Here is a 23,381-nt window from a genome sequence, read left to right on the forward strand (position 1 = left end):
CTACACTTCAATACCTAATGATTTTTTTATATTCATTTCACATTGTTATGTTATATTGCATTCCTGCATTTCCTTGTAAAACTCCTTGCAATGAATCCATGCTCATGAGCTGTCCTTGTTTTTACCTTGAGATGAATGTACAGATAAAACAATTCAGCAAGTAAAAACAAAATAAAACTTTGCTTTGCTTATTTTTTTCCACATTACTTCCTTGTCCAATTATTTCTGAGATAACGTACATCATATTTACTGCAAAACAAGCTTAACCTTAGAGCTCAACGTCATCTAGTCGTGCGCAAATACTCCACACCGACAGAGGGTGCCGCTCCAAAAATCTCCGCCTATGGAGAAAAGAACACTTCCGGCTCCGCTGTCAATGGAGGTGTAACATGTCTGCCTGCTTCACCTTGCGTTTCAAAATGTTACACAGGGTCCTTAGGTGTGCCTTCCAGCTGCCCGGTCCGTCCGTTATTCGGCTGCAGCCGATGTGCGTCGCTGTCGGGGAACAGAATCCACCATGCGGGACACTGGAAACGACCAAGGAGTACATGTTTGTTGAGCGGCTGATCCCCCCGACCCGGGTCCCCGTCCCGCCCCGACACGACGGACCTGCTCCGTCCGGCTGGGCTCCTCCGTCTGACGTGCCTCCGTCTTTGCCTTACATGGTCCGTCGGTCACGAATGCACAACATTCCCGTCTATACGGACATCACCCATGGCAACCGCAGGACCACCGTGTTGCGCCGAGTGGAGGGGGACATCTGGGCGCTGGACGGGGCCGTGAAGGAGCTCTTGAAGCGGCTCACAGGGACCGACCGCACAACGCAGGTCAACGAGGTGACCATGAGCATCCGGATCAAAGGACACTACGACAAGGAGATCAAGGAATGGCTGATGCAGAAGGGGTTCTAGGATTGACTCATTAAAATAGTTATCTTCAAGGTCAGGCTGAAGATGAACAGTTCCAGGGGTCAACCTGGCCTTCTCCAGGGGTCCACCTGGCCGACCCGAGCCGCCGGACCATGGGGGGCTTAAAGGGGCCCGAGTGCTGGACTATGCCTACGTTTAGATTGATGTTGACTACTGCTGTAATTTGTTTATATGATATAGTTTGCATTGCTGTTCACATCAAATAAGCTTGCTTTCATAACATTAAATTTATAAAGCAGTCATTTGAAACATTTTTAATTGGGAAGGGAGGGAATGGTTGATCCTGCTCATTGTGTGATCTCATAAAGATAATATTCTACCTGGGTGGAAAATAACAGCAAAAAACTGGTTAAACCTCATTTAAATGCAGAAACTAAACGAATTCTCTTCATGGGTTAGGGGGATGTCCGCCTCCATCTAAGGCTTTTTTTCTAAGGCGTGAGATTTCTGGGATTTCACAACTTTATCATTTACCATCCCTGAACCTACCAGCAATGTCCGAGATGTGTTCCTCATCACTCCATAGGACTTGTTGTGTTGGTGGCCTAAATGTTTTAGAATTACATTTAGCAGACGCTTTTATCCAAAGCGACATAAAATAATTTGGCAGAAGAAGGTGAAAGAATTATTGTTGTCGGTTCAGTAAGGATGTTCATAGAACCAAGCAAGCCTTTATAAATGCTAGGTTAACCTATTCCCCATATACAACAAGATATCAAGGATACGATGCTACACAATGCGAAGTACTATTTATAAGTGCCAGGGCCTACAACACACAATAAGTGTGTAAGAGGGGTGTGTTAAGGAGAGTAAGGGCGGAAGCTGTGCAGAGACCAGGGTGAACTTTGAACCAGCAAGCCTTGAGTCCAGGTGAACTCTGAACAGGTGGGTCTTGAATCCCTTGTCTATGGTCCAGTTGAACTCTGAACAGTTGAGTCTCTGGTGAGCGACTGCAGTCCTGACGTCCGCAGGGATCTTGTTCAGTGTTCAACCGTATACTGAAGGTAAACTGAAAGAATGTCTTACAAAACCTTCCAGCCTTTATATTTGGTCTTCGGTGCACCCCCTTCAAAGCAGCCCCATTTCATAAGCCGGCCTTGTGCTTGGCTCTACTTTTAAAAGAACTGCTCGCCACACATGCTTTTTCTTATGTGGAACAGAACTAAAGTTGACATAAATATGTTGATAGACAATCCAAGATTAAATGTGTAGGGGGTCTTGAAGGTAAAAAGAACCCTGTGCCGTTGGTTTCTCCTGAAAAACCAATCTGGTGTCAATATGATTATCAAGAAATGTCCTCCGGGTTGGAAAAAATGTTTCAGGAATGTAATTCAACGTCAATTTTTTCAAAGTCTCTCTCTTCCACAGCCCTACCATCCACATTGGAAAGGCCAAACGAAAACTATTCTGGTTTTCCAAACTGGATGGACGTGTTACATTCATGAGAAACGTTCTACTTCCAATACGTTTTTCGAAAACAGCCAAAAAGTGAGTGTAGGTTTAACATTCTTTTTATTTGTTAACTGACGGTTTACCTTGTCTTATAGTAGGCCAATTTCTTTAAAGACAGTATATAAAACACATGTAGCCTTATATAATAACAATATTAAAATACAAACTAATGGGACTCATGTTTATGGGAAATAGGTATGGTATGGACCATCCAGGAATAACGCAACGTAAGGAATGCAAATTATATACACAAGTTTAATATTGTTACATGAAGGAAAAAGGTTCAAAAAGGTTATTTCTCTTGCTGGGCAGAAGGCTGGGAAAGGAAGTCTTTGTACTGTCGGGTGATTTTCTCCAGCTGGTCGGCTGAAAAACAAGTACAATATGCGAGAAAGAAAATGAAATGTTTGCATGTCCAAGTAGGTCTTTTCAACCAGTCTAAATGCAAGCGACTTGATAACTTTTCATAACTAAATTCAGTGTCAAAAGAAAAAATAAATCAAGAATAGTAAAAGGGAAGTATTTTTGCACTTTGCTTTAGGCTGTTAATCTCCTGTTTTTCCAAATTAATGATTTATTACAGATTCAAACCGAACTGGCCATTTGGCTGGCTAGGCATAGATGCCATCATTAAGTGACCCACTCTAACTAATCTATCTATAACTAAGCAGTCCTACTATGTGGTTCTAGAAGAGCTAATAGGGGGAGACGGAACAGATATTTTTGTGTATTTCTACAGGGGCCAACTGATTGGATTAGACTTTTTACAGACAAAGAGTTTGTTTTCACTGTAGGCCAATAATGGGGTACAGATTCCCGCCTCCAGCAACATGATTGGTCGATATAAATATGAAGTGAAAGAAAGTGAAACTCCCCATTTTATGATGTGAGCTTGTCGGTCAACAGGCTTTAATTTATTAATCTGAAGTCTGTTGACTAAACTAGCACAATTCTTCAAAATTAAGATAATTCCCACTATTTGTATTGGCAATCAACCAGCAGAAAATAATTAGCATCCATCCAAAACACTTTTTAATATTACACAGACAAATAAATACAAATACCGCCTACGACTCACGTAATGTACACTTCTCCCCGTGGCTCCAGTAACAAGGCTGCGTTTGCAGCTGGCATGCCTTCTCCGTCAAGGCCTCAGAGGCCTGCGACAACTCCTCTAGCATTTTCAACTCCTGACACACAAACAAACAACAGATCAAAACGGTTTTCAAGCTGAATATAAATGACAAACAAACTACACCCACACCCACACCCACACCCACACCCACACACACACACACACCGTGTTGCAGGACAGCAGTAGCCGGTGCACCCTTTGGAAGACGAGCGTTGCTGCGCTCAGCGGGGGGGCTTTTCTCCTGCAGTAGTCTTTGAAATCTGTTTCGTAGACGCGGCGGAAGGCAGCAGTCAGCTGACAGAGGTCGCTCACTGCCACGCGCAGGGCACACGGAGAAAACACTGCCGGACTCTGACATTCACTGTGTAAGAATTCACACTGGTGGAGGAAACAAAAAGGGTAGAGCAGGTTCAGTGGCACCATAAACAAACAATACCTGGGCTGTGTTGGACAGATCCTCACCTCTGACTGGAGGTCTTTCAGGACTCTCCCAGCTGCCCGCAGGAGAGCCGCCACATCAGTAGACTCCTGCTGACTTGTTTGGCTAACTGATGAGGTTTTGTCGTTGGAAAAATACCTAGGGGTTGACGAAGATTTTATAAACTGAGCTGAAATTCACAGAGCATTCAGTGAACGAACAGAATGCTTTGAGAAAGTGTGTTGAGTACTAAAGTACTAAAAGCTAAATAAATGAAGTGTATACTTGATGTGTGCCGGCCAGGGATTGAGAGTGGGTCTCAGCATGTGTGTGAGGAGGGCTCTGTTCTCATCAGCATAGAGTTCATTCAGCAGTCCCTCTTCGTCCACCTCACTCTCTGTGAAACAACCTGGGACCAGGGTTAGAAGCTCTTGCAGGAAGTGTAGTTGTCGCAAAGGCTTTACATGGCCCTTAGTGGAAAGTACAGATTATTATATTTATATTATTTTACTTATACAATACTCCAGGAGTATAAACAAGTTATTTGATGGTTGTGGTGTAGCTTACCTGGATAAGATCAAAGTCCTCTGCTTTGCACAGCATTAACTCTCGCCCAAGCATAGCCATTTCTGTTGGTAGCACACAATATCATAAATATATATTTGTCAAATAAAATAACATTGAGCAATTTTGTCTTGCAACCCGTATACACAGACATGTGTATATGTATGTAGCCTACATATAAACAAGAAATAATACACTTTATCCTGCCTTTTGTTTGAAAATCTGGGTCTTTGGATTGTATAACTGAAGTCTTCACGTTCTTCGGGTTTGGGTTGATGCTGCAAAAATAGGCAGAATGGAATACGTTATCTATGTATTTTGCTGAGCAGGCTACACAGTTTGTACAGTTTGTTTACTTTAAGCATTGTGCTTGACCTCTCTTATTTTTGCATTAAACATGAGATAGTACGTAGCCCACCAGTTGCAGATCCAGGCTAGTATTTCCGTGCGATGTTGCGAGGGTGTGCACAATAAAGTATGCATACTGTCGGCTTCTAGAAGATGCAGCCCTACTATCAAGGGACATGATGCTGCCTGAAACAAGGATACACATTAGGTTACACACACACACACACACACACACACACACACACACACACACACACACACACACACACACACACACACACACACACACACACACACACACACACACACACACACACACACACACACACACACACACAGCATCTTTGAGCATTGTTTAATGCGTTCTTTATTATAACTCTTATTTAATCCTTTGTTAAACATGCATTTATACTTTCCGTGGCACAATTTTTCCTCAACATATTCGCGCGTATTTGTGTTTACCTTAGTTTAAGGATAACAATGTTACCTTTAATGCAGCGTAAACCTTTTGAGCAAGTTGTTGTTCTTCAAACGGAACCGCCATTTTCGCCTTTTCCAAACCCTTCTTCTACTCTAAATGTCCGGAGCGCCGGAAGCTACGTTGAGTGTTTCTGCCCTCCACAGTCTACACGGAGTACTGCATCAGAGATATACATCTCATTATCATAACTTTCATTATTCCACTGTTAAAGGCATGATACATGGCCTAAACCTTTGTTAGCCCAGTGAGTGGAAGGGGCCACTAATAGGTACAATTTGCTGCCCTGTATTTTGATTCACAATCATTTACAATTGTATTACTCATCCCCTTTAATTTGCCTCCCTTCCTTGGTTGCTCATTTGCCCTCTATTTTTTATTTTATTTTTTATACTTAAAGGGTGGTGTAGTTAAGATTCAAGAGCAATATGCCTTGAATTTAATTTGGTTGAAATGGCATGATTTATAAAAAAATATATATATATCCATATCTAGCGCAATACATCTTTATGGAATCTTCTTCAAATCGTCGATTTGAAGAAGACACAGACACACTTTTCAAGTGTGTCTGTTTCTTGAAAACACTGTTCAAGAAACGGTTCCACCGTAGACCAAACCGTTGCTGTGTCTGAATGATTGGAGATGTACCTGCTCCCTGAGTGACAGGTAGTGGGGACAAGGGACCCCATGTAACACACAATAGGCCTGCGTTCATGGCCCCAGGATCAAGGGAACACATATGCAGTAGTCGATATTACCTTTGAGGTCAACATGCCATAAAACAATTCCAATTTTGCCGTTAAACTTACATTTCACACAGGATCTCCCTCTCTCTTCTCCAGTCCTCCCTCCCTTGGGCCTGTCTATGCTTGGCCACACCTGTTACACATAATAACAACTGTAAATTCCATCTAAATAATTAAACGATTTGTGTGTGAGTGGATGAGTTGGTAATACCTTAAAAGGTCTATGTTGGGCCCTTAGCCCAACATATATCTCCCCTGTATAAACTGAGAGAGGACTGCTTATTCATGTTAAATTCAAAAGTTAATTCCGAAATAACAAATGCTGATCGTCCCTTTCCACTTTTTTTCTCTTTTGACCATCTGTGTATCTCTGAAAATAGGCTCACCTTCTCTGAGCTTCCCTAGGTCTACCTCCCAAACGGATATAGCAATGGCGTAAAAAAGTTTGGCTATATTTAATAATAATAAATAATAATACATTTAATTTAGAGGCACCTTTCATGGCACCCAAGGTCACCTCCCCTCCTCTCAAGTTCCTTTCTCCCTATCAACCCCATTTCAAAAGCCTGCTTAGGCCACACACCCATCCAAACCTTCTGGCGTTGTTATACTTTGGATAACTTGGAGGGGGTTGGGGTCTGGTATCATTCTATAGCCCACCCATTTTTAAAGATCTGGATCTTGAGTCTAGAAGAATGAGGTTTGCGGTGTATTAACAGTCAGTCAGTGCAGGGAACTACCAGAAGAGTGCCTGTCTTTACTGCTATTATACGTAGGCCTACACCATAATGGGAGGAGGATGTGAAACCTCAACAAGTTGTAGTTTGCTCAGACTTTGCTGTGGCCCACATGGCCATAAGGAGGAAGATATTGAGCCTACTCCTGATAGGATTCATATTGGCATCAGCTGTTGGAGTTATATGTAATGAGTTTGTATATAGTCATTAAAGCAGGAACATATCATTGAGAAGAAAATAGTAATGTGGGTGGGTCAGAGCGAGGTTTATAATGCAACTAAAGCAGATTAGTTGCATTAAAAGATTAAAAGAAAGGTTAGAGAACAGAGAGAGGATATGGCTTTCGGACTGGTGGCATGGCAACAGGTTATTATGACAATATGAGAACGGAGACCGTGTGTAGCATGTATTGTGTATGAAATACAGAGGGGAGGAGAGGGCGGTGTTGTCGATTCATACCGGATCTGTACATGTCACTTTACGGTAAGTTAAAATAATATGGGTGATCAATCGGCTCGCGGCTTATTTTTTAAATAAGAATATTTATTATTTAATAATATACATAATATAAATTATTGTCATCGTGAAGCCAGAAATTATTTCTTAAATCATTAACATAGCTATGATATAATCACATTGGCGTAGCGTACATGTTCCGGCAGTCGTAAAGAGACATATGTGCGCATGCGCAGTATTATGCACATGTGCAGTACGGAGCGGATATCCAGTGGCTTCCTCAAACCAGCTCAAATCTAACATCTGGTACTTCTAAATGAAGAAAATATACATTCTTAGTTTTTATTATCAGTTTAAAGATATATAGAGCTGACGTGGACCGAGTGTACAAGTGTTTAAAATGAAGAAGAAGAGCTCCGAGAAGAAGCGCCATGTGGTGGCATGGATCAACAAAGCCGAGTGGGATCAGGTGCTGGAATATGTCTATTCAAAGGACTCCTCATTGCAGAAGTATGCCTTGCATAGAATATCGGCGTGGAAGGTCCGGTTCGCCAACAGCACCCCGGTGGCCGTGGAGGTCACAGCAGACCTGGTGAGAGCCCAGATCCTGGACCGATCGGGGAGGCTGGAGGGGGACGACCTGGTTCTCTTGTATGGGACAGCGCTGGTGAGGTTTGTGAATCTAATCACGGAACGACAGCAGGGGAGAGTGGCTCGTCCTTTGAGACTGCTAGCTGGCAGATTAAACCTCCCTGAGTGGATTGTAAACCTTAGACATGACTTCACACACCGAAAGTTGCCAAATTTAAATTGGTGTAGAAAGGGCTGTAAGCTCATTCTAAACTGGCTACAGCAGGAGTACTGGTCCAGACAGCTGGGAGGAGGGGTGAACGAGAGCTGGAACTCACAGTCAGAAGGAGAGGATGAGGAGGAGGAAGAGCTGAAACGGCAGGAAGAACGGCTTATTGCTAGGCAGAAAGAGATTGAATGCTACACCACTGCGCGAGAACTGCTCATCTCTTATTCAAAAGAACAGTATAACTCTATTGATGGACTCCAGAAGACCCTGCCCGGTCAGCAGCCAGTCCTCTCTGAAGAGGTCAGCTGGGTCATCGCTCAGATCACACACTTTGCGCGAGACTCTTTTGAAACACTGTTTGATGTTTTGGTTGAAGATGGATTCTTAATCCCGACAGTTGCTCAGCTGGAATCATTGGGTTGTGAAACGTTTGAAGATTTCCATTCCACTGATCTCCAACTGCCCCCAATTTATCTGCGCTTTTGGCTCCCCCTCCTTAAGCTCTTTAACTCCACATTGTTCATCAATATGCTTCTGGAGAAACTCTTTGTGGAATTGAAGGAGCTCTCGAATGAGCCCAATGATCACAGGGCTTTCTACATCTCCGCTTGGATCTCCGAGGTCATCGGCTGTAACATCAATAAACCGGATTGCCATTTTGAAACCAAAGTCCACAAGAAAGCGAGATTCAAGGACCTGATATTTGTTCACCGCATTCAACTGAGATGGCAGCAGCTGCTAACGGCCTGTCTGGACGCTCCCTGTTTCAGCACCAAGCACCTCCTACTGCTCATCCTGGACGACATGGAGCACCCCTTGCCCTCCGAGACCCGCCACAAGCTGTTGAAGCTCTGCAGTATCTACACACAAGGGGCCCATGAGGACGCCGCCGACCTCGCGGCCGAGCAGAGAGGACAGCCCATATACACGCTGGAGAGTCTGCACGAGAAGCAGCGTCACGCGCCACGCCGACCGGCGTCCGACTGCGACGCCGGTGCGTTTCTCCAGGGCCAACCCGGTGCCGACTTCCCGGCAGAAAACGCTGCATTGCTCAAGGGCTCTCTGTGGCAGGTGTGCACGGATAAAGTGATGTGGAAGAACTATCCACTGGGCAAAGTCCCCGGACAGTCGGAAGACCCCTCCGGGTTGATGGTGGAGAGTTACTCCACCATGGTTGTGTTTGACCAGCCAGTAGAGCTAGAGATCACTGCACAGAACGCCCCCGGAGCCTCGGCGGCCGCCAGGGCCGCCAGCGGCCTGCCCTGGTCCCTCGGTGATGTCCTCAAACTGAAGTCTGGACTGCAACTCTTTTAAATTCAATTAAATTCAGAAGCCACTGAATCTGTTTTTGTTGGGCTAATGTTAAAGAAATATAGTACATGTTGCTATTCAGCAATCCACGAGACCCCTAATGTTCCTGGTCTATTTTCTTTCATGTGTTTTTGTTCCAGTTGTGCAGTTGTGGAAAATGTATGTCAAAAGTAACTCCACATATGGGTAGGGTTAACCCCCTGCCCTTACTTTTTTTGACTCAACTTGGTGCTCCACCAAATGTAATAGCCTCGCTCTTCATTTAATTCTGACAACTCAATTAAACGATGTGCCCCGTGTTTCAACAGCATTCAGTTAGATTCCATTTTCTTTAGAGATATAATAAATATATATAGGGGAGAGTGGGGTAGTAAGACGCACCAATTTTTACTCATATTGTCCTCGAGGCAAGGAAAAATAAGACAGTTAAATTAAAATGTCCACCAATTTACTTTTTCAAGTTGATGTATTTCCTCAAAAAGGCTTGTATATTTGCTGAAGGTAACCTGAAAAATAAATATATCAAACCGGTCAATATTTCAGTTTTTTGCCCCAGCTTTGATGGATTTTCACCCTTGACATCAGTGTCTGCTCTCCATCTCCTTTCTCTCTTTCTTGGCATGATAGCTTTTCTACAATGTTTAAAATATGAAAAACCAAATCAGTTGTGTAATACTACATTGAAATACCACTTCATACTTTGGAGAAGTTATACTTTAACTTCAGTGCATCATGGTGGAATAGGTTGAACGGCTCACCCTGCCCCACAGCAACGATTAAGGAATAAACTGCCTGGTTTAAAAATTTCATGCTAAACCTTATGTGAATTATTCCCATGGTTTTACACCTAGGCAAATCAATAACATGTATGACATTTTTACGTGTGGATACATTTGCTTTGACAAGTCATTATAGGCCTACTTATACTTATGTATGTTAACTCACTTTGACAAGCAAAAAACTGTTTATTGTGGGAAAAAAACTTTCTTGCAACTTGTGCTTCCCTCCATCACAGCCAGATAGTAATTATGGGTGCTACACTTCTTGAATTGATGGTCAAATTATATCAAATGTGCACAGTTGCCTATATACAGGGGGTGGGTCTTATCCTCTGGCTCATCTTACCCCACTCTCCCCTATATATAGATAGAGATATATAGATATATCTACCGATAGATAAAGATATAAATAAAATGCTTGAATAAGAGTAGTTTGTTTTAGGTGAACTGTATGCTTTCTTGGGACTAGCACATTGGTATATTGAAAGCAATCATATCAATGTTTGGTTAAACATTACAAATTTAACAAAAATTATGCTATGTTTTTTAAATTTGAAGTGTAGCCTTGGATTTTATGTTAGCTTATTGGTAGTGTAAATCCATAACATGGCTTAATTGAAAGAAGATTGTACAGTATCACCAAGTATCCAGTAGGGGCGGAAGACCACGGTGAAAGAAGCACAGCAGCAAGAATCCGAAGAAGAACGCTGCCAACGCGGAAACCCTTGAAGTGCCATTGTTCTCCACTTTCACCTCTTTAATATTTCCTTGACTTTCTCTGAGAAGGTGGTTGTTTTTCACCATAGAAGTCTAAGCTAGCAATCTTAAAAACATCCAGCATATCGGGCTTTGATCCAGCGCGGTGAAGGTATGTATAAACAGAAGAACCGAGCTGTTCATGAAACGCTGCGTCACTTTGGGGCTAGTTAGCTTGTTAGCTTATGTTAGCCTCCTTGGTTATGAAACATGCTGGCGTACAAAAAACTTTCTCGATGTGCACTGACTGCTACTCTCAATAGTCTTTGATCGAATTATGCAAGTAGTAATGTCTCGTAAGGGGCCCACGTTATTCGTGGTTATCCGGTTTTATGTCATGGCCTTGTTAACCTGCGTCGCACTGACGTTAGTGTCAAATTAAGGCGCCATTTTACCATCTGGTAGAGATTCTCTTCTATAGTTCAGTTAGAGGGAAAAAATCCTCTTCTAATTCAGTTAGTGGCGATCCTCTTCTACAGGTCAGTTAGTAGAGATCCTCTTCGGGAGGTCAGTTAGTGGAGATCCTCTTCGGGAGGTCAGTTAGCAGAGATCCTTTTCTAGTTCAGCCCCACAATGCAATGCAGTTCTAAGCATGTTTCTAACTTATCAAATGTCCTATCAACTAGACATATCCTGAAACCAAAACTTTAATATAAGAAAACAGTGCAATTCAATACACATTCACCACCTCTTCCCTTGTTCTTTATTCAAACAGATTCGGAGGGATTGCAAACAACCTGGTGGTTAGTTATCTTATCTCATACTTAAGCCACAATGATCACAAGGAGGAGAGGTTCAATCAAGAGACATGAGGTGCAGTCCCCTGAATTCGAAGTCACAGATGCTGTGGAGACGGTAGATGATCTGCCCTGCCTACATGAAGAGGATGATGGCACGGGATTGGAGCTCGATGAATTGTTTGGTATTGATGACTTAAAATGGACTGGCGATAATGACACAACCTCGTCACTCTTCGACGTGGGGCTGAACGACTGGGGTGTATACAATATGAAGGATGACGATTCCATGTTCGAAGCATCCACAAGCCCATCTCCAGAGAGAACGCCATTCGAAGCAAGGTCTAAGAAAAGCGAGAACCGGGCTGGCTCCATGGTTAACAAAAACGCCATTGCCGCCAGAATGAATCGACTCAAGAAGAAGGAATACGTCAACGATTTGGAGAAGAAAGTGGGATTGATTTCGACCGAGAACCACAAACTGAAGCAGGATAATTGTGGGCTCAACAAGCGGGTGGAGGAGTTGGAAGATGAGACCAGGTACCTGCGTGCCGTGTTGGCCAACGAGAGCATGTTAGGCCAGCTCTTGTCCAGGCTAAGCGGTGTGAATGGGATGAAATTATCTTCCTCACTTTTCCAGGCAGCCAACCTAAATGACCACGACTATGCCCAACCCAGGAAGCGCATCAAAGTGGAGGAGAAAGAAACATCAGGCGGCATCTGTCTTCACGTGGACAAGAACCATGTCTCAGTGGAGTTCTGCACTAAGTGTGCAGAGAACGCAAGCGCAACGCTCAAAATGTAGGGTCAAGTACTTATCATTGTTTTCAGATTTTGAGATGGAAAACGTAAACCCCGTAATGATCTTCAAGGGGTTGGCAAACACTGTTGAGTTTGCTTAGATATTGACATAACTGTGCATGTCTGTGTACAGTGTGATGAAGCCAATGATTTTTTCTAAAGCACACGTTACTGCTAAACCTTGTTGACAGTTTTCTTCTAGGTAATGGTTGATCTACCATGCGGGATGAATGGCTTTGAGAACACCTTTGCCTGCTTGACTCCATGGTAAGGATCAGACAAGAAAAGAAGCCAGTTTGTCTTGTTATGAAGACCTGAGGTGTTTTATAGCAAACAGAATTTCATTTTTTGGATTTTGTTTGTAATTGGGTCCTTTTTTCAGAGTAGAGCTCTTGATTTAACTACTTAAGAACATTTTGTACTTTTTTTTTAATTTTTGGAAATATATTGTTCTTCATGTTACGGTGAAGTGTAAATTACAATTAGAATCCTAAATGTATGGCAAAAATAATTAAGATTGAGGTGAAGTTTCACAAAGAGCTAACAAATTGGCTTTGAATTGGCTTCCAACTGGGATTTAAGCGATCCAGTTCAATAACTATCCCTATTTAGTGGGAGTGAAACTCTTTGTGAAGCTGCACCATTGTACAGAAGAATATTTTTCATTTAGCGCCCCCTATCTTTCTTTATGCTAAAGTGGATTCTGCTGTTGGAAGTTGAAGAGCCGGGACAAGCTGCTGCCATCGTGGCCTGGTTTATTTTTTGAAAGGTAGTATCGGTATCGATTGTTGTAAGTCTCTTCATTATACCAGAACTCACCACATCCGTAGCAGCACACACAGTCCCCTGCTGCCTGGTGAATCAGGAATGGATGAGGCTCTAAAGGCCTCATTCACTACTTTGTATATACTGACATTTTGGAATGTAACAACTTAGATTTTTCCAAAATTTTGTATAGAAATGTGAAACAGATTTACCAACTGTACATATAATTTTGAATAAGTTTGTTTTGAGAAAATGTTCTTCAATAAATCCTATTTTGATCATACCTTCACCTTAAAATGTATATTGTCTTGTTCTGTACTGTTGATATTAATGCTTCTCTTTTTCTCTTTCTGAACAGCAAGCTCTGCAGCTAAAGGTCTTACTGAACATTTTGGTCAAGTCTGGTAAAGGTTTTCTAAAGAAATTAATAAGACCTGATTTGAGTGGAAGCTAAAATGAGCACTAATAACGTCCAGATTGGGGGAGTTCAACTGAACATCACAGACCTTTCACATTCTCACATTATTCCCATGTCCTTTTGGAGTTATTATTCATTTGATGTCATTAACATAAATTACAACTCATTCCCAAAAACATGCTGGACATGGTAAGTTGTCTGTTACTAGTCCATTAGAGCATCAAGCGGTTGATCTTTGCTATGTATAGAACCCTTAAAGGTCCCATGACATGCCACTGTGTTGATTAGCCGTTAGTTTTGGAAATCTGTCCCTTATGACATCACAGGTGGGCGTGTCCACCTAGATGTGTGATGGATAGATGAGCAACGTTTGCTTCAGTCCACTGGGTAGGCTGATCTATCCAGCACACATCTAGGTGGACACTTCCACCTGTGATGTCACAAGGGACAGATTTCCAAAACGGCTTGTAACGGCTAATCAGCCCACACCTGGTGGCATGTCATGGGACCTTTCAACTCTGCACATGTAATGTAAAACTGATGCATTTATGAGTAAATGATGCAACTTCTACGGATACAATCCCCGTTTCTGACAAAATAATTAGCTTTAGACAGTTAGCTGAATAGTTTAAATTAAAACCCAAAGCCTTTTTGTGTTTATTTTTGATTACTTGAACAGCAATAGACACATATACGTTGTTTAGTCTATGTTTTGGGAAAGATTTGTTCTATTTTCATAAAGCCCATCAAGCATTTGAGTAATGTGAATGTGGAAGTGTTAAGTGAGGTTTCCTAGTATATTCTACTAGACAAGATTTATTTTGTAAATGGGATTAACAAGTTGTGTTAACTAGGGCCCGACCGATTCATCGGCCTGCCGATTTAATCGGCCGATTATAGCATTTTGAAAATAATCAACATCTGCCAAAAGGACGCAGATTACAACGTTTATTTTTTATGTTATTGCGCTTAGTATCCTGCAGATTGCACTCCTACTTGCCTTGCTAACGAACAACTTTAGCTGGAGTAAAAAAGAGGAGATTGAATTTTACCGTACAACCTCACCAATGTACACAAGACGCGTTGTTTGAGCATGTTGTGCCTGTTTTTCTTTAGGTCCCAGGCCATGTTAATTTGTTATACTGGACTCTAACGGTGAGACCATACTGCTCAGCACGCACGTGTTAGTCACTGCTCACGAGCGCAGCACATTGGGAGTTAGTTATTTATTTTACATTTTACATTACACTCATTTTTGACTGTAAATGTATTCTAAAACACTCAAAGGTTCTGCATTCAATTCACATATTCGTCAAAAGTGTTTAAAGTATATTTAAGGTATCAAAAACGACGTTTTATATGCTTTTTTCTGTTTTGTTTTTAATCGACCGATGTAATCGTAATTTTTCTCTGAAAATAATCGGCATCGGCACTCAAAAATCAATATCGGTCGGGCCCTAGTGTTAACAAGTCTCTTCCCATTGCAACCGCCACTCATTTCTGGTCCTTGCTGTTCAGCATAATGCACTCCCTTATTTGTGTTCGTCTTACAATTCTTATGCATAAGTCTATTCAACTATGCCATAGGCAGAGGTGGAAAAAGTTTTTACAAAGCTACTCAAGTAAAAGTACAGTTTTAGTTACTTTTTTACCGGTCATAAGTAATATCTCACCAATTATAAGTTTTCATAAAGGGGGGGATCCAAAATCTAATCAGGGTTAACTTTTTGAGGAATTTTAAAGCCGGTCATAAGGACTTAAACTTATCTTGAATATATTGGTTGTCGTGACCTGATTTGCTTTTTTTCAAACCCAACAAAACATACATTAGGGCCTTCTATTTTAGTCTATAGCCTACTTCGACTTCAAGTAGTTTCATCACACTATATGCTAGACATCTGTGATATTAAGACTCTTATCTCTGAATCATTTGTTCAATAGCCTAAACAAAACGTCAAACTATTTCAAGTCCATAACTGAAGTTTAAGTTTGAGCTTGACATAATAGGACAGACAGCCATTAATCATTCAGCCTACCAGCTACACCTTAGTCTGACCGCACTAACGGCTGAAAGCTAGGCTTGTTGCTAAGTGAACTCAAATTCTCAGGCTAATGCAGCATGCATCTTGTCGTTCTTGACATACTTGCCTGCAATATCTTACTCCGTATCTTGTGTGGTTTAATGTTTCTAAGTACAATACTTCAACCAAAACTTACTAAGGTAAAAGTAGTTTTTTAAAAACTATTGAAAATATACCAAATTCCTCAAATCTACTCAATACGTTTAAAAAAAATTTGCTGCCACAAAATTTTGTGATTTGTGCATCGTACACCACACAAATACGTTCCCCTCACGTTTATATGAATGGCGATTGGACTTGATTTTACGATAGGATAAAAAAGTGGCGAGACGAGACATATCTCACTGCACAAAGTAGGTAGACAAAGTAAAGTAAGGGAAGTTATTGTGCGGGCAGTTTGATTTTATGTTAATATTCTCCTAAATCGTTTAAAATGTATGCCATAGTCTCAAAAGAGACTTGCTTTACACCAAATAGCCAATTTGTATTTAGTGCATATCATATGCCAGAGCAAATGAACACAAGCTGGCAGTAGGCCGGTTTTCAGGCCTGGATGCCAGAAGGGGCCAATTCTGGCATGGTACGTGAATGGGAAGCTACAGGGCAAGGCTTTACTTTTGTAAATGTTTTACACATGCGAGATGTATTAATGTACACATTTGTAGTATACAGGGCTGGCACATCGCAATGATTACCTCCATTTTGGAAACATTTGCATACTATTGTGTTATAAATAGTTTTGGGTCATTGTTCAGCGATCACATCACATGGCAGCTTTATTGCTGTGCAGTATGCCACAATTACTTTATTAAAAATTATCTAAGAGCTATAGTCAAAGTGAACTGAATAAGTTACATAAAGGTCCGAAATTACGTTTCTCCATCTATATAATAAATCTTAAAACAGCCATGACACATAATCAGAGTTAAAGTGAATGTGATGGTCGAAAATACTAATTTTAAATGTGTGATCAGGGTCAGGACATTAGTTTCTGTATTGCCGGTGTCGGTGTGATGATTAGTAGCCTACTACCTCTCATACATGAATACCCGCATGTTGCTGCAGCCGACCCGGGCTCACCTGAGATCGACCTACATCCTGCCTGATTCTCAGAGCTGGGCTATAACGGTTGAGCACTTAACCGAGAGCCCAGAAGCATTTCAGCACGGATGGCCATGAGCTGGTGTTGGTTTATACGAAGTTGTAGGTACATAGCGGACCAACCTGAAGTCGTTTAGTTTGAATAAATGCCCTCAACACATGATGCTCAGTGTGGAGCAGAGACCTCTAATGTGGTGTATTTGAACTGCAGTAGGCCTACTAAATTTAAAGTCAATGTGGCATATTTTTCCTGAAAACAAATGACCCTTTCCAATTTAAGACGGATCCGTTTTGGTATTTTTGGGAACATCTTCCATGGTATTTTTGACTATATTGTGTAGTTGTTAAAGGGATAAAGTATATTTAACACATGAAGTCTATTATCGATAGTAAACGAGTCGAGCTTGATAGTTCGTTCCATCTGCTGCTCACCCCTCTAGTTCAAACCTTCTTTAATAGGTCCATGGTTCAAACTTCCAAAGTAACCCATATTAGATGACCGTTGATTGTCCCGAACCTGGTTATCTAATGGTCGGGCTACATACGATGACTACAGAGCAGCGCCGTTGGGGGCTGTTTCATTAGCTTCAAAGATGTCGGCCACATGTGTCACCGTTCCTTGGCTCTAATTGGTTTGTATCTCCTGCTCTGGCTGATAACGCCCCTTGGATTTGTGAAGATGACAGAAGACAGCTTCCCAGACAAGCTGCCAATGCTACGGAAGAGGATTAGGGCCACAAATAGGAGAAATCGACAGTTCTGAGATTAGTCGGAAATATGGAATTCTGCGAGTAAAGTCAAAACTAAATGTTTTTTCATATGCGTGGCCCAATCCTTTTCCGTAGTGTTTCTCGTAAGAAATATTATTTGTGTCCACGACATAAAATAGCGCAAACATCACAAGTAATTCTAATGACTGATTCAGCATAGAGGTCCCTGCGGTAATCCATACTTGTTGTTATGAAGTCTAGTCTCACAAACGATCAGTTTTTCCGGTTTTATGTTATAGCCCACGAACTTCTGAGAGGCGTTTCCTGAACACTCAAAAGTGTTGAGCCACGTACCTCCGAACCTCCAAGCTTCTTTGAGGGCGGCATGAACCCTAGGCCCATGCGCCATCTACCAAAGCAACAAGCTGCCTTTGGTCAATCGTGGGGCCTCCAAGGCACGTCAGTTCTGTTTGATGTTTCATTACGTCAATGCGAAATCATAAACTTGGTTTGGTTCAGCCCATCTTGGCTTTGAAGTCTTGTTGATCCAGGATGGGATCTTTTCCCGCTGGACGTAGAGCCTGATCTGAAGACATCAGCAGAACGCCCCTCATCTCATGAGCAGACATTAATGGCAATGATGGATATGCAAGAACCAGATTAAAATGTATTCAGCTAAGATATCAACATAATTATGCTATTATTATTATATATATTATAAGTAAAATAAAAAATGTATATTTATAAATACTTACTAACACATCTTCTTGATCTTTTATCAACCTATCATCTTAGAATTAACAACATTGAAGGAAGAAGCCCACCCCATGTTGATGGAAGTATTCCTCCAGCCGCAATCCCCTACTGTTGATCCAAGAGCTGAGGGAAATGTACTAACCTACCACCCAATGGTTAAAAACAAACACCATAAGGCAGTCCGCTGTGCTGTACCAACAGGGAACCTCATTAGCCAACAACTTAAGTCTTGCACAACTCACAGGTAAATGGCTGGTTCTTACACAATTATACAGCCATAAGGTACATAACATATCAAGTATCATTACACACACAAATAAAAATAGGTGAGTGTCGGTATACAGCATCTATATGCCAGTGACGTTACACCTGCCCTGAATTATTTGCTATTCTCCTAACCTGAAGACCAAGAATGGTGATCGGTTCACTGAGATGAAACAGAACAGACTTATAAGCAGACTAGTGTATTATAATAGTACCAAATTAATCCATTTTTGAAGAAAGGTGGAGCTCTAGTTTACTTAACAGTTCATTCATCTTTTTACCAGTTTGTTTAGGTTAACTGTTGATATTGTTTATGTCCAGATGTAAAACAGCTATGATCTTAAGTCCAACTCACCTCCTCCCGCCGTGTTAACTGGTTCCATTGACATCCATTATATTAGAAACCAATACAAAAACAAAGTACATCTATGTGTGTGCAAACTTTCCTGGCTAGACGGCTTTCCCCAAAAGTGCCCCCAAATGGACAAATCCCAAACGTTTAATTCTGTGTTTACATGCCACTGCACATTCTCACATACTCCACGGCTGAGGTGGCAGTTAGAGTCCTATGTGAATATAGGCCTTCAGGCAGTTCTATGTCAATGTGTAGCAAGAGTACTATGTTATCACTGTTTGAAGATAGCCACTGCCTTCAGGCAGTGTGATAATTCAGAGTGCAGAACAATATTTTAAAGTTGCCAGGGTAAGTCTAGGAGAGGTGTTTACTGATTGAGTCAAAAAGAGATCCCAAGGTAAAAAAAGAAAGAAAGCTGCAGCTACTGCCATGGTTCAGAAGTGTCACATAAATCACTGCTTGAACAGCCTACTATAGGCATGGTTGAACACATTTACAAAGTGTGTCGGTATAGAAATAGTTTATAGACAGTATAGAAGACTGTCCGGTTTGTTAAAAGCCCAGGTTCGTTGTCTAATGTTGCGTTCCGACCGAGGGACTTCTTGGAAAGCGTCTCAGTGTTATGCCTACGCCCAATCACTGAGGTCCCTTCGGCGTCCGTTCCATACTGGAACCTTTGTAGCGGCTACCCAACGCTCAAAACAGACCCACGCAGTAACAGAGAAAGCGTCGCTGTGTTAAGGAATTCACATTAGCGAAATGCAATGCAACGTCTTAGACAAGAGCAAATGTTAAGCCTGTTTTTCTGCAATGTTAAAGTGAGCTTTCGTTTGACATATTTCACCACAATTTCTACTCAATGTTATATCTCATGTCGATGACCCGCCTCAACCGACTAGTCGACGCTGATCCAATCAGCGTTGACTAGTTAGGGGGCGGCTCAGAAAGCTCCTTCCCCGAGGCAGGTACTACCTGGGCCACTATCTGGGCCGCTGAACAGAGAAGTTGGGCAGATCCTTTCTCCCAAGCCACCCCCATAGCGGCTCACTAGAGGGAAAAGTCGAGAAAAAAAATAAAGTAGAGGAAGAGTCGGAACACGCCATATGTTGGAATGTAAATCAGCCATGATTTCTGTTCTCTTGTGGAACCAAAGTGTCACCAGAGAGACTCATCACAGCGATATGGGAGCTAACCTAACCTGCCATATACCAGTTTGGCCCCAGGTTCACAGCATGAGTCGCCATGGTAACGGAACTGAGAGAAGTCCAATCTTGGTATGGCGTCTTTCCATAATTTCTGATATAACATAAGGTAACCTGGGAATCCAGCTTCTTGAAACCGGGCCGAGCAACTAGGGCATGGTCAATTACCTGAGAGTAGTCTGGCATCTGGTCATGCTTCAGCCTGACGCTCTCACACTGCCCAACTATTCTCACGCCAACAACAACACATGATCAGTTGATGGTAAAATCGTAATGGTTAAACCAAGTAATAAATATATAATTACTACTAGAATAACTACTTGACTATAGTCCCTGTAGTCCCCTCCTAAAGGGGACCACACACACACACCCTAGGGGAACATACACAAACACACACACTAGGGGAACATACACAAACACACACACTAGGGGAACATACACAAACACACACACTAGGGGAACATACACAAACACATACACTAGGGGAACTTACACAAACACACACACACACACACTAGGGGAACACACACACACACACCCTAGGGGAACATACACACACACACACTAGGGAACATACACACACACACACACACACACACTAGGGAACATACACACACACACACACACTAGGGGTCCATACACACACACAAACACACTAGGGGAACACACACACACACTAGGGGACCATACACACACATGCACACACACACACACACACACACACACAAGGGGGAACATACACGCACACACACTCGGGGAACATACACAAACACACACACTAGGGAACATACACACACACATACACACCCTAGGGAACATACACACACACATACACACTAGGGGACCATACACACACACACTAGGGGAACACACACACACTAGGGAACCATACACACACGCACACACACACACACACACACACACACTAGGGGACCATACGCACACACACACACACACACACACTAGGGGAACACACACACACAAGGGGGAACATACACACACACACACACTAGGGGAACATTCACACACAAACACACACTAGGGGAACATGCACACACACTCGAAGAACATACATACACACACATAGCCACACACACACTAGGGGAACATACTCACACACACACACACACACGCACCCAGAGAAGGAGAGATAGTTATGATATAAAGGAAGCTGCGGACCTCTCTGTGAAAATCTTTCCCTTTTGTTTTTTGATGCCTAGTTTCTACCTCATGCTAATTAAACACTTGCTAACAAATTGTCCATCGAAAAGTGTTAATAGAGCCCTAATGTAAGCTTATTGAAGAGCATACTAGACTCTTCAGGCTATTCACACACTCAGTAGTACGGTTATGATCATTCTACTCAACAACAGAAATGATCACTGCACACTGTCGTTACCTTTTGAACCCTTTGAAGCTTTAATGCAGCCTCGGTTCACCCTCTACATTGATGTGAGCCGGCTGTGGTCTTCAATTCGCAAGGAAAATAAAATAACTGGAAATTAAACAAACCACAAAATGATCTGTTTTTTCACTTTTGTTCTGCTTGATCTAATGTTTTTTTAAAGTTTCCTCCTTCATTCATTTCAGGGTTCTAACGGTGAAACAGATTATACTTTAGTACCCTGACCCCATATATTGTTTACTCGTTTAAGGGCTCTAACGGTCAAAGAGATTATACTTTAGTACCCTGACCCCATATATTGTTTACTCATTTTATGATTCTAGCGCTGAAACGGTTTTTGGTTTAAAACTGATAAACAATGAGGGTCTCCCTAACCAACGGGAGCCAGGAATGCTTATAGATTAGTTCACACGTAAAAGTAGCACAAATTGTATATTTGTGGATTGTAAAATATGTATATATATATTCAGGATATCATTTAATAAAGCAAAAGTGCAAAAGTAGGCTTTTGATCCTGGTACACACATTGTGAATTGCCTTATGTGCGCAAGTAAAATCCCCATATTATAGAGATTTTCTGTGGACAAAAATCGAATTAACTGATACAAAAATGTGTATTAATTCATGTGATTATGATGGTCTAAAAGATAGCGTTCAGTTCACGTGACACAATTATAAAATATTTATGGCTTGTGGTACACAAAAGTATCATACAAACAACCATAAACCATCACAAAAGTGGCTATAGTTTCAGCCTGATTATTTAAAACAAAGTTTCCACTGATGTGTTGACATTTTCATACGTAAACGAGTCCTGGCTTGAGATTAAAACCCTGGGCAGAGGCCTGGGGGTCAGAGTTCAGAGGGCTGGGGGTTAGAGGTCAGAGGGCTGGGGGTCAGAGGTAAGAGGGTTGGGGGTCAGAGGTCAGAGGGATGGGCGTTAGAGGTCAGAGGGCTGAGGGTCAGAGGTCAGTGGGCTGGGTGTCAGAGATAAGAGGGTTGGGGGTCAGAGGTCAGAGGGATGGGGGTTAGAGGTCAGAGGGCTGGGGGTCAGAGGTCAGTGGGCTGGGGGTCAGAGGTAAGATGGTTGGGGATTAGAGGTCAGAGGGCTGGGGGTCAGAGGTTAGAGGGCTGGGGGTCAGAGGTCATTGGGCTGGGGGTCAGAGGTAAGAGGGTTGGGGGTTAGAGGTCAGAGGGCTGGGGGTCAGAGGGCTGTGGACATGACAGTGTCTCTGTTTTAGTTTCATGAGAGACAGGGCTTCTACCCAACAGTGAAAGAAAAGTACAGGCATTAAAGGAAATGTAAGTGTAGCCATGCAGCAATAACAACAAACAACACAGAGTCACAGAGACGTTGTCAAAGTTATTATTGTAGAATACTTTGATGTATTTTTTTCTTTCATACAGACAAAAGGTGTTTGGACTTATTCCCATTAAATTCTCTTTGATTTCCATACAGTTTTAGTCTACAGTATACAGGTGTGTTCTTTCTCATATATAGATATTTATTCGCTTAAATAACAGGCAGGTTACTCTTTAATATATTCAGTCTTTATATTCATTTCATTTTTTGTTCATTCCTTTTTTTTGTCTTTTTCATTTCAGCACAGTTAAGGCTGCATTTTCTGTCTGGGGACAGGGCAGCAAGGTACCAGAAGCCGTCCCACACAGTATTTACAACAGAATGTATCAGGAACCCCTCAAAGAGTGACATCCTCAAGAACCAATGGCAGTATCTACTGAGAGCAGATCTAAGAGCACAGGCTAAACAATGCATGTCTGGATGATGCATTGCACTTCTGCAGACTCTAGTTCTGTGTCTGTAGCCGTCTCTCCCCCCCCCCCCCCCCCCCCCCCCCCCTCCCCCCCCCCCCCCCC

The 23,381-nt window shown here is 42.2% G+C and overlaps 4 protein-coding genes across 8 annotated transcripts; 3 read left to right on the plus strand and 1 right to left on the minus strand.

Moving 5' to 3' along the window:
* The first annotated feature begins 329 nt into the window (after window positions 1–329).
* Window positions 330–3,250, plus strand: mrpl49 (mitochondrial ribosomal protein L49). The gene has a single exon (XM_056585888.1). It carries the CDS (start codon window positions 390–392, stop codon window positions 909–911), a length of 522 nt encoding a protein of 173 aa, XP_056441863.1. The 5' UTR covers window positions 330–389; the 3' UTR covers window positions 912–3,250.
* Window positions 2,404–5,438, minus strand: haus7 (HAUS augmin-like complex, subunit 7). Of its 2 annotated transcripts, none has more exons than XM_056585869.1 (9): window positions 5,334–5,438; window positions 4,917–5,032; window positions 4,706–4,776; window positions 4,502–4,563; window positions 4,220–4,404; window positions 3,979–4,093; window positions 3,682–3,894; window positions 3,460–3,571; window positions 2,404–2,747 (listed from the first exon to the last, which is right to left on the minus strand). In XM_056585869.1, the coding sequence occupies exons 1-9, from the start codon at window positions 5,388–5,390 to the stop codon at window positions 2,674–2,676; spliced, it is 1,005 nt and encodes a 334-aa protein (XP_056441844.1). In that variant the 5' UTR covers window positions 5,391–5,438; the 3' UTR covers window positions 2,404–2,673. The 2 variants fall into 2 exon arrangements, with proteins under 2 accessions (XP_056441844.1, XP_056441851.1); XM_056585876.1 differs by having other exon boundaries at window positions 5,309–5,379.
* A 2,040-nt stretch (window positions 5,439–7,478) lies between these two features.
* las1l (LAS1 like ribosome biogenesis factor) lies at window positions 7,479–10,188 on the plus strand. Its single transcript, XM_056585900.1, has one exon. The coding sequence runs from the start codon at window positions 7,664–7,666 to the stop codon at window positions 9,374–9,376; it is 1,713 nt and encodes a 570-aa protein (XP_056441875.1). The 5' UTR covers window positions 7,479–7,663; the 3' UTR covers window positions 9,377–10,188.
* A 647-nt stretch (window positions 10,189–10,835) lies between these two features.
* On the plus strand, window positions 10,836–16,724 carry crebzf (CREB/ATF bZIP transcription factor). Of its 4 annotated transcripts, XR_008895099.1 has the most exons (4): window positions 10,836–11,020; window positions 11,624–12,185; window positions 12,286–12,713; window positions 13,144–16,724. XR_008895099.1 is itself a non-coding variant. In XM_056585922.1 (3 exons), the coding sequence occupies exons 2-3, from the start codon at window positions 11,683–11,685 to the stop codon at window positions 12,296–12,298; spliced, it is 516 nt and encodes a 171-aa protein (XP_056441897.1). In that variant the 5' UTR covers window positions 10,838–11,020; window positions 11,624–11,682; the 3' UTR covers window positions 12,299–12,373. The 4 variants fall into 4 exon arrangements, 2 of the variants coding, with proteins under 2 accessions (XP_056441888.1, XP_056441897.1); XR_008895098.1 differs by having other exon boundaries at window positions 11,624–12,713; XM_056585922.1 differs by lacking the exon at window positions 13,144–16,724 and having other exon boundaries at window positions 10,838–11,020; window positions 12,286–12,373.
* The last annotated feature ends 6,657 nt before the right edge of the window (window positions 16,725–23,381 follow it).

This window comes from Gadus chalcogrammus, chromosome 1, assembly GCF_026213295.1.
Source record: "Gadus chalcogrammus isolate NIFS_2021 chromosome 1, NIFS_Gcha_1.0, whole genome shotgun sequence".
NCBI classification, from domain to species: domain Eukaryota; kingdom Metazoa; phylum Chordata; class Actinopteri; order Gadiformes; family Gadidae; genus Gadus; species Gadus chalcogrammus.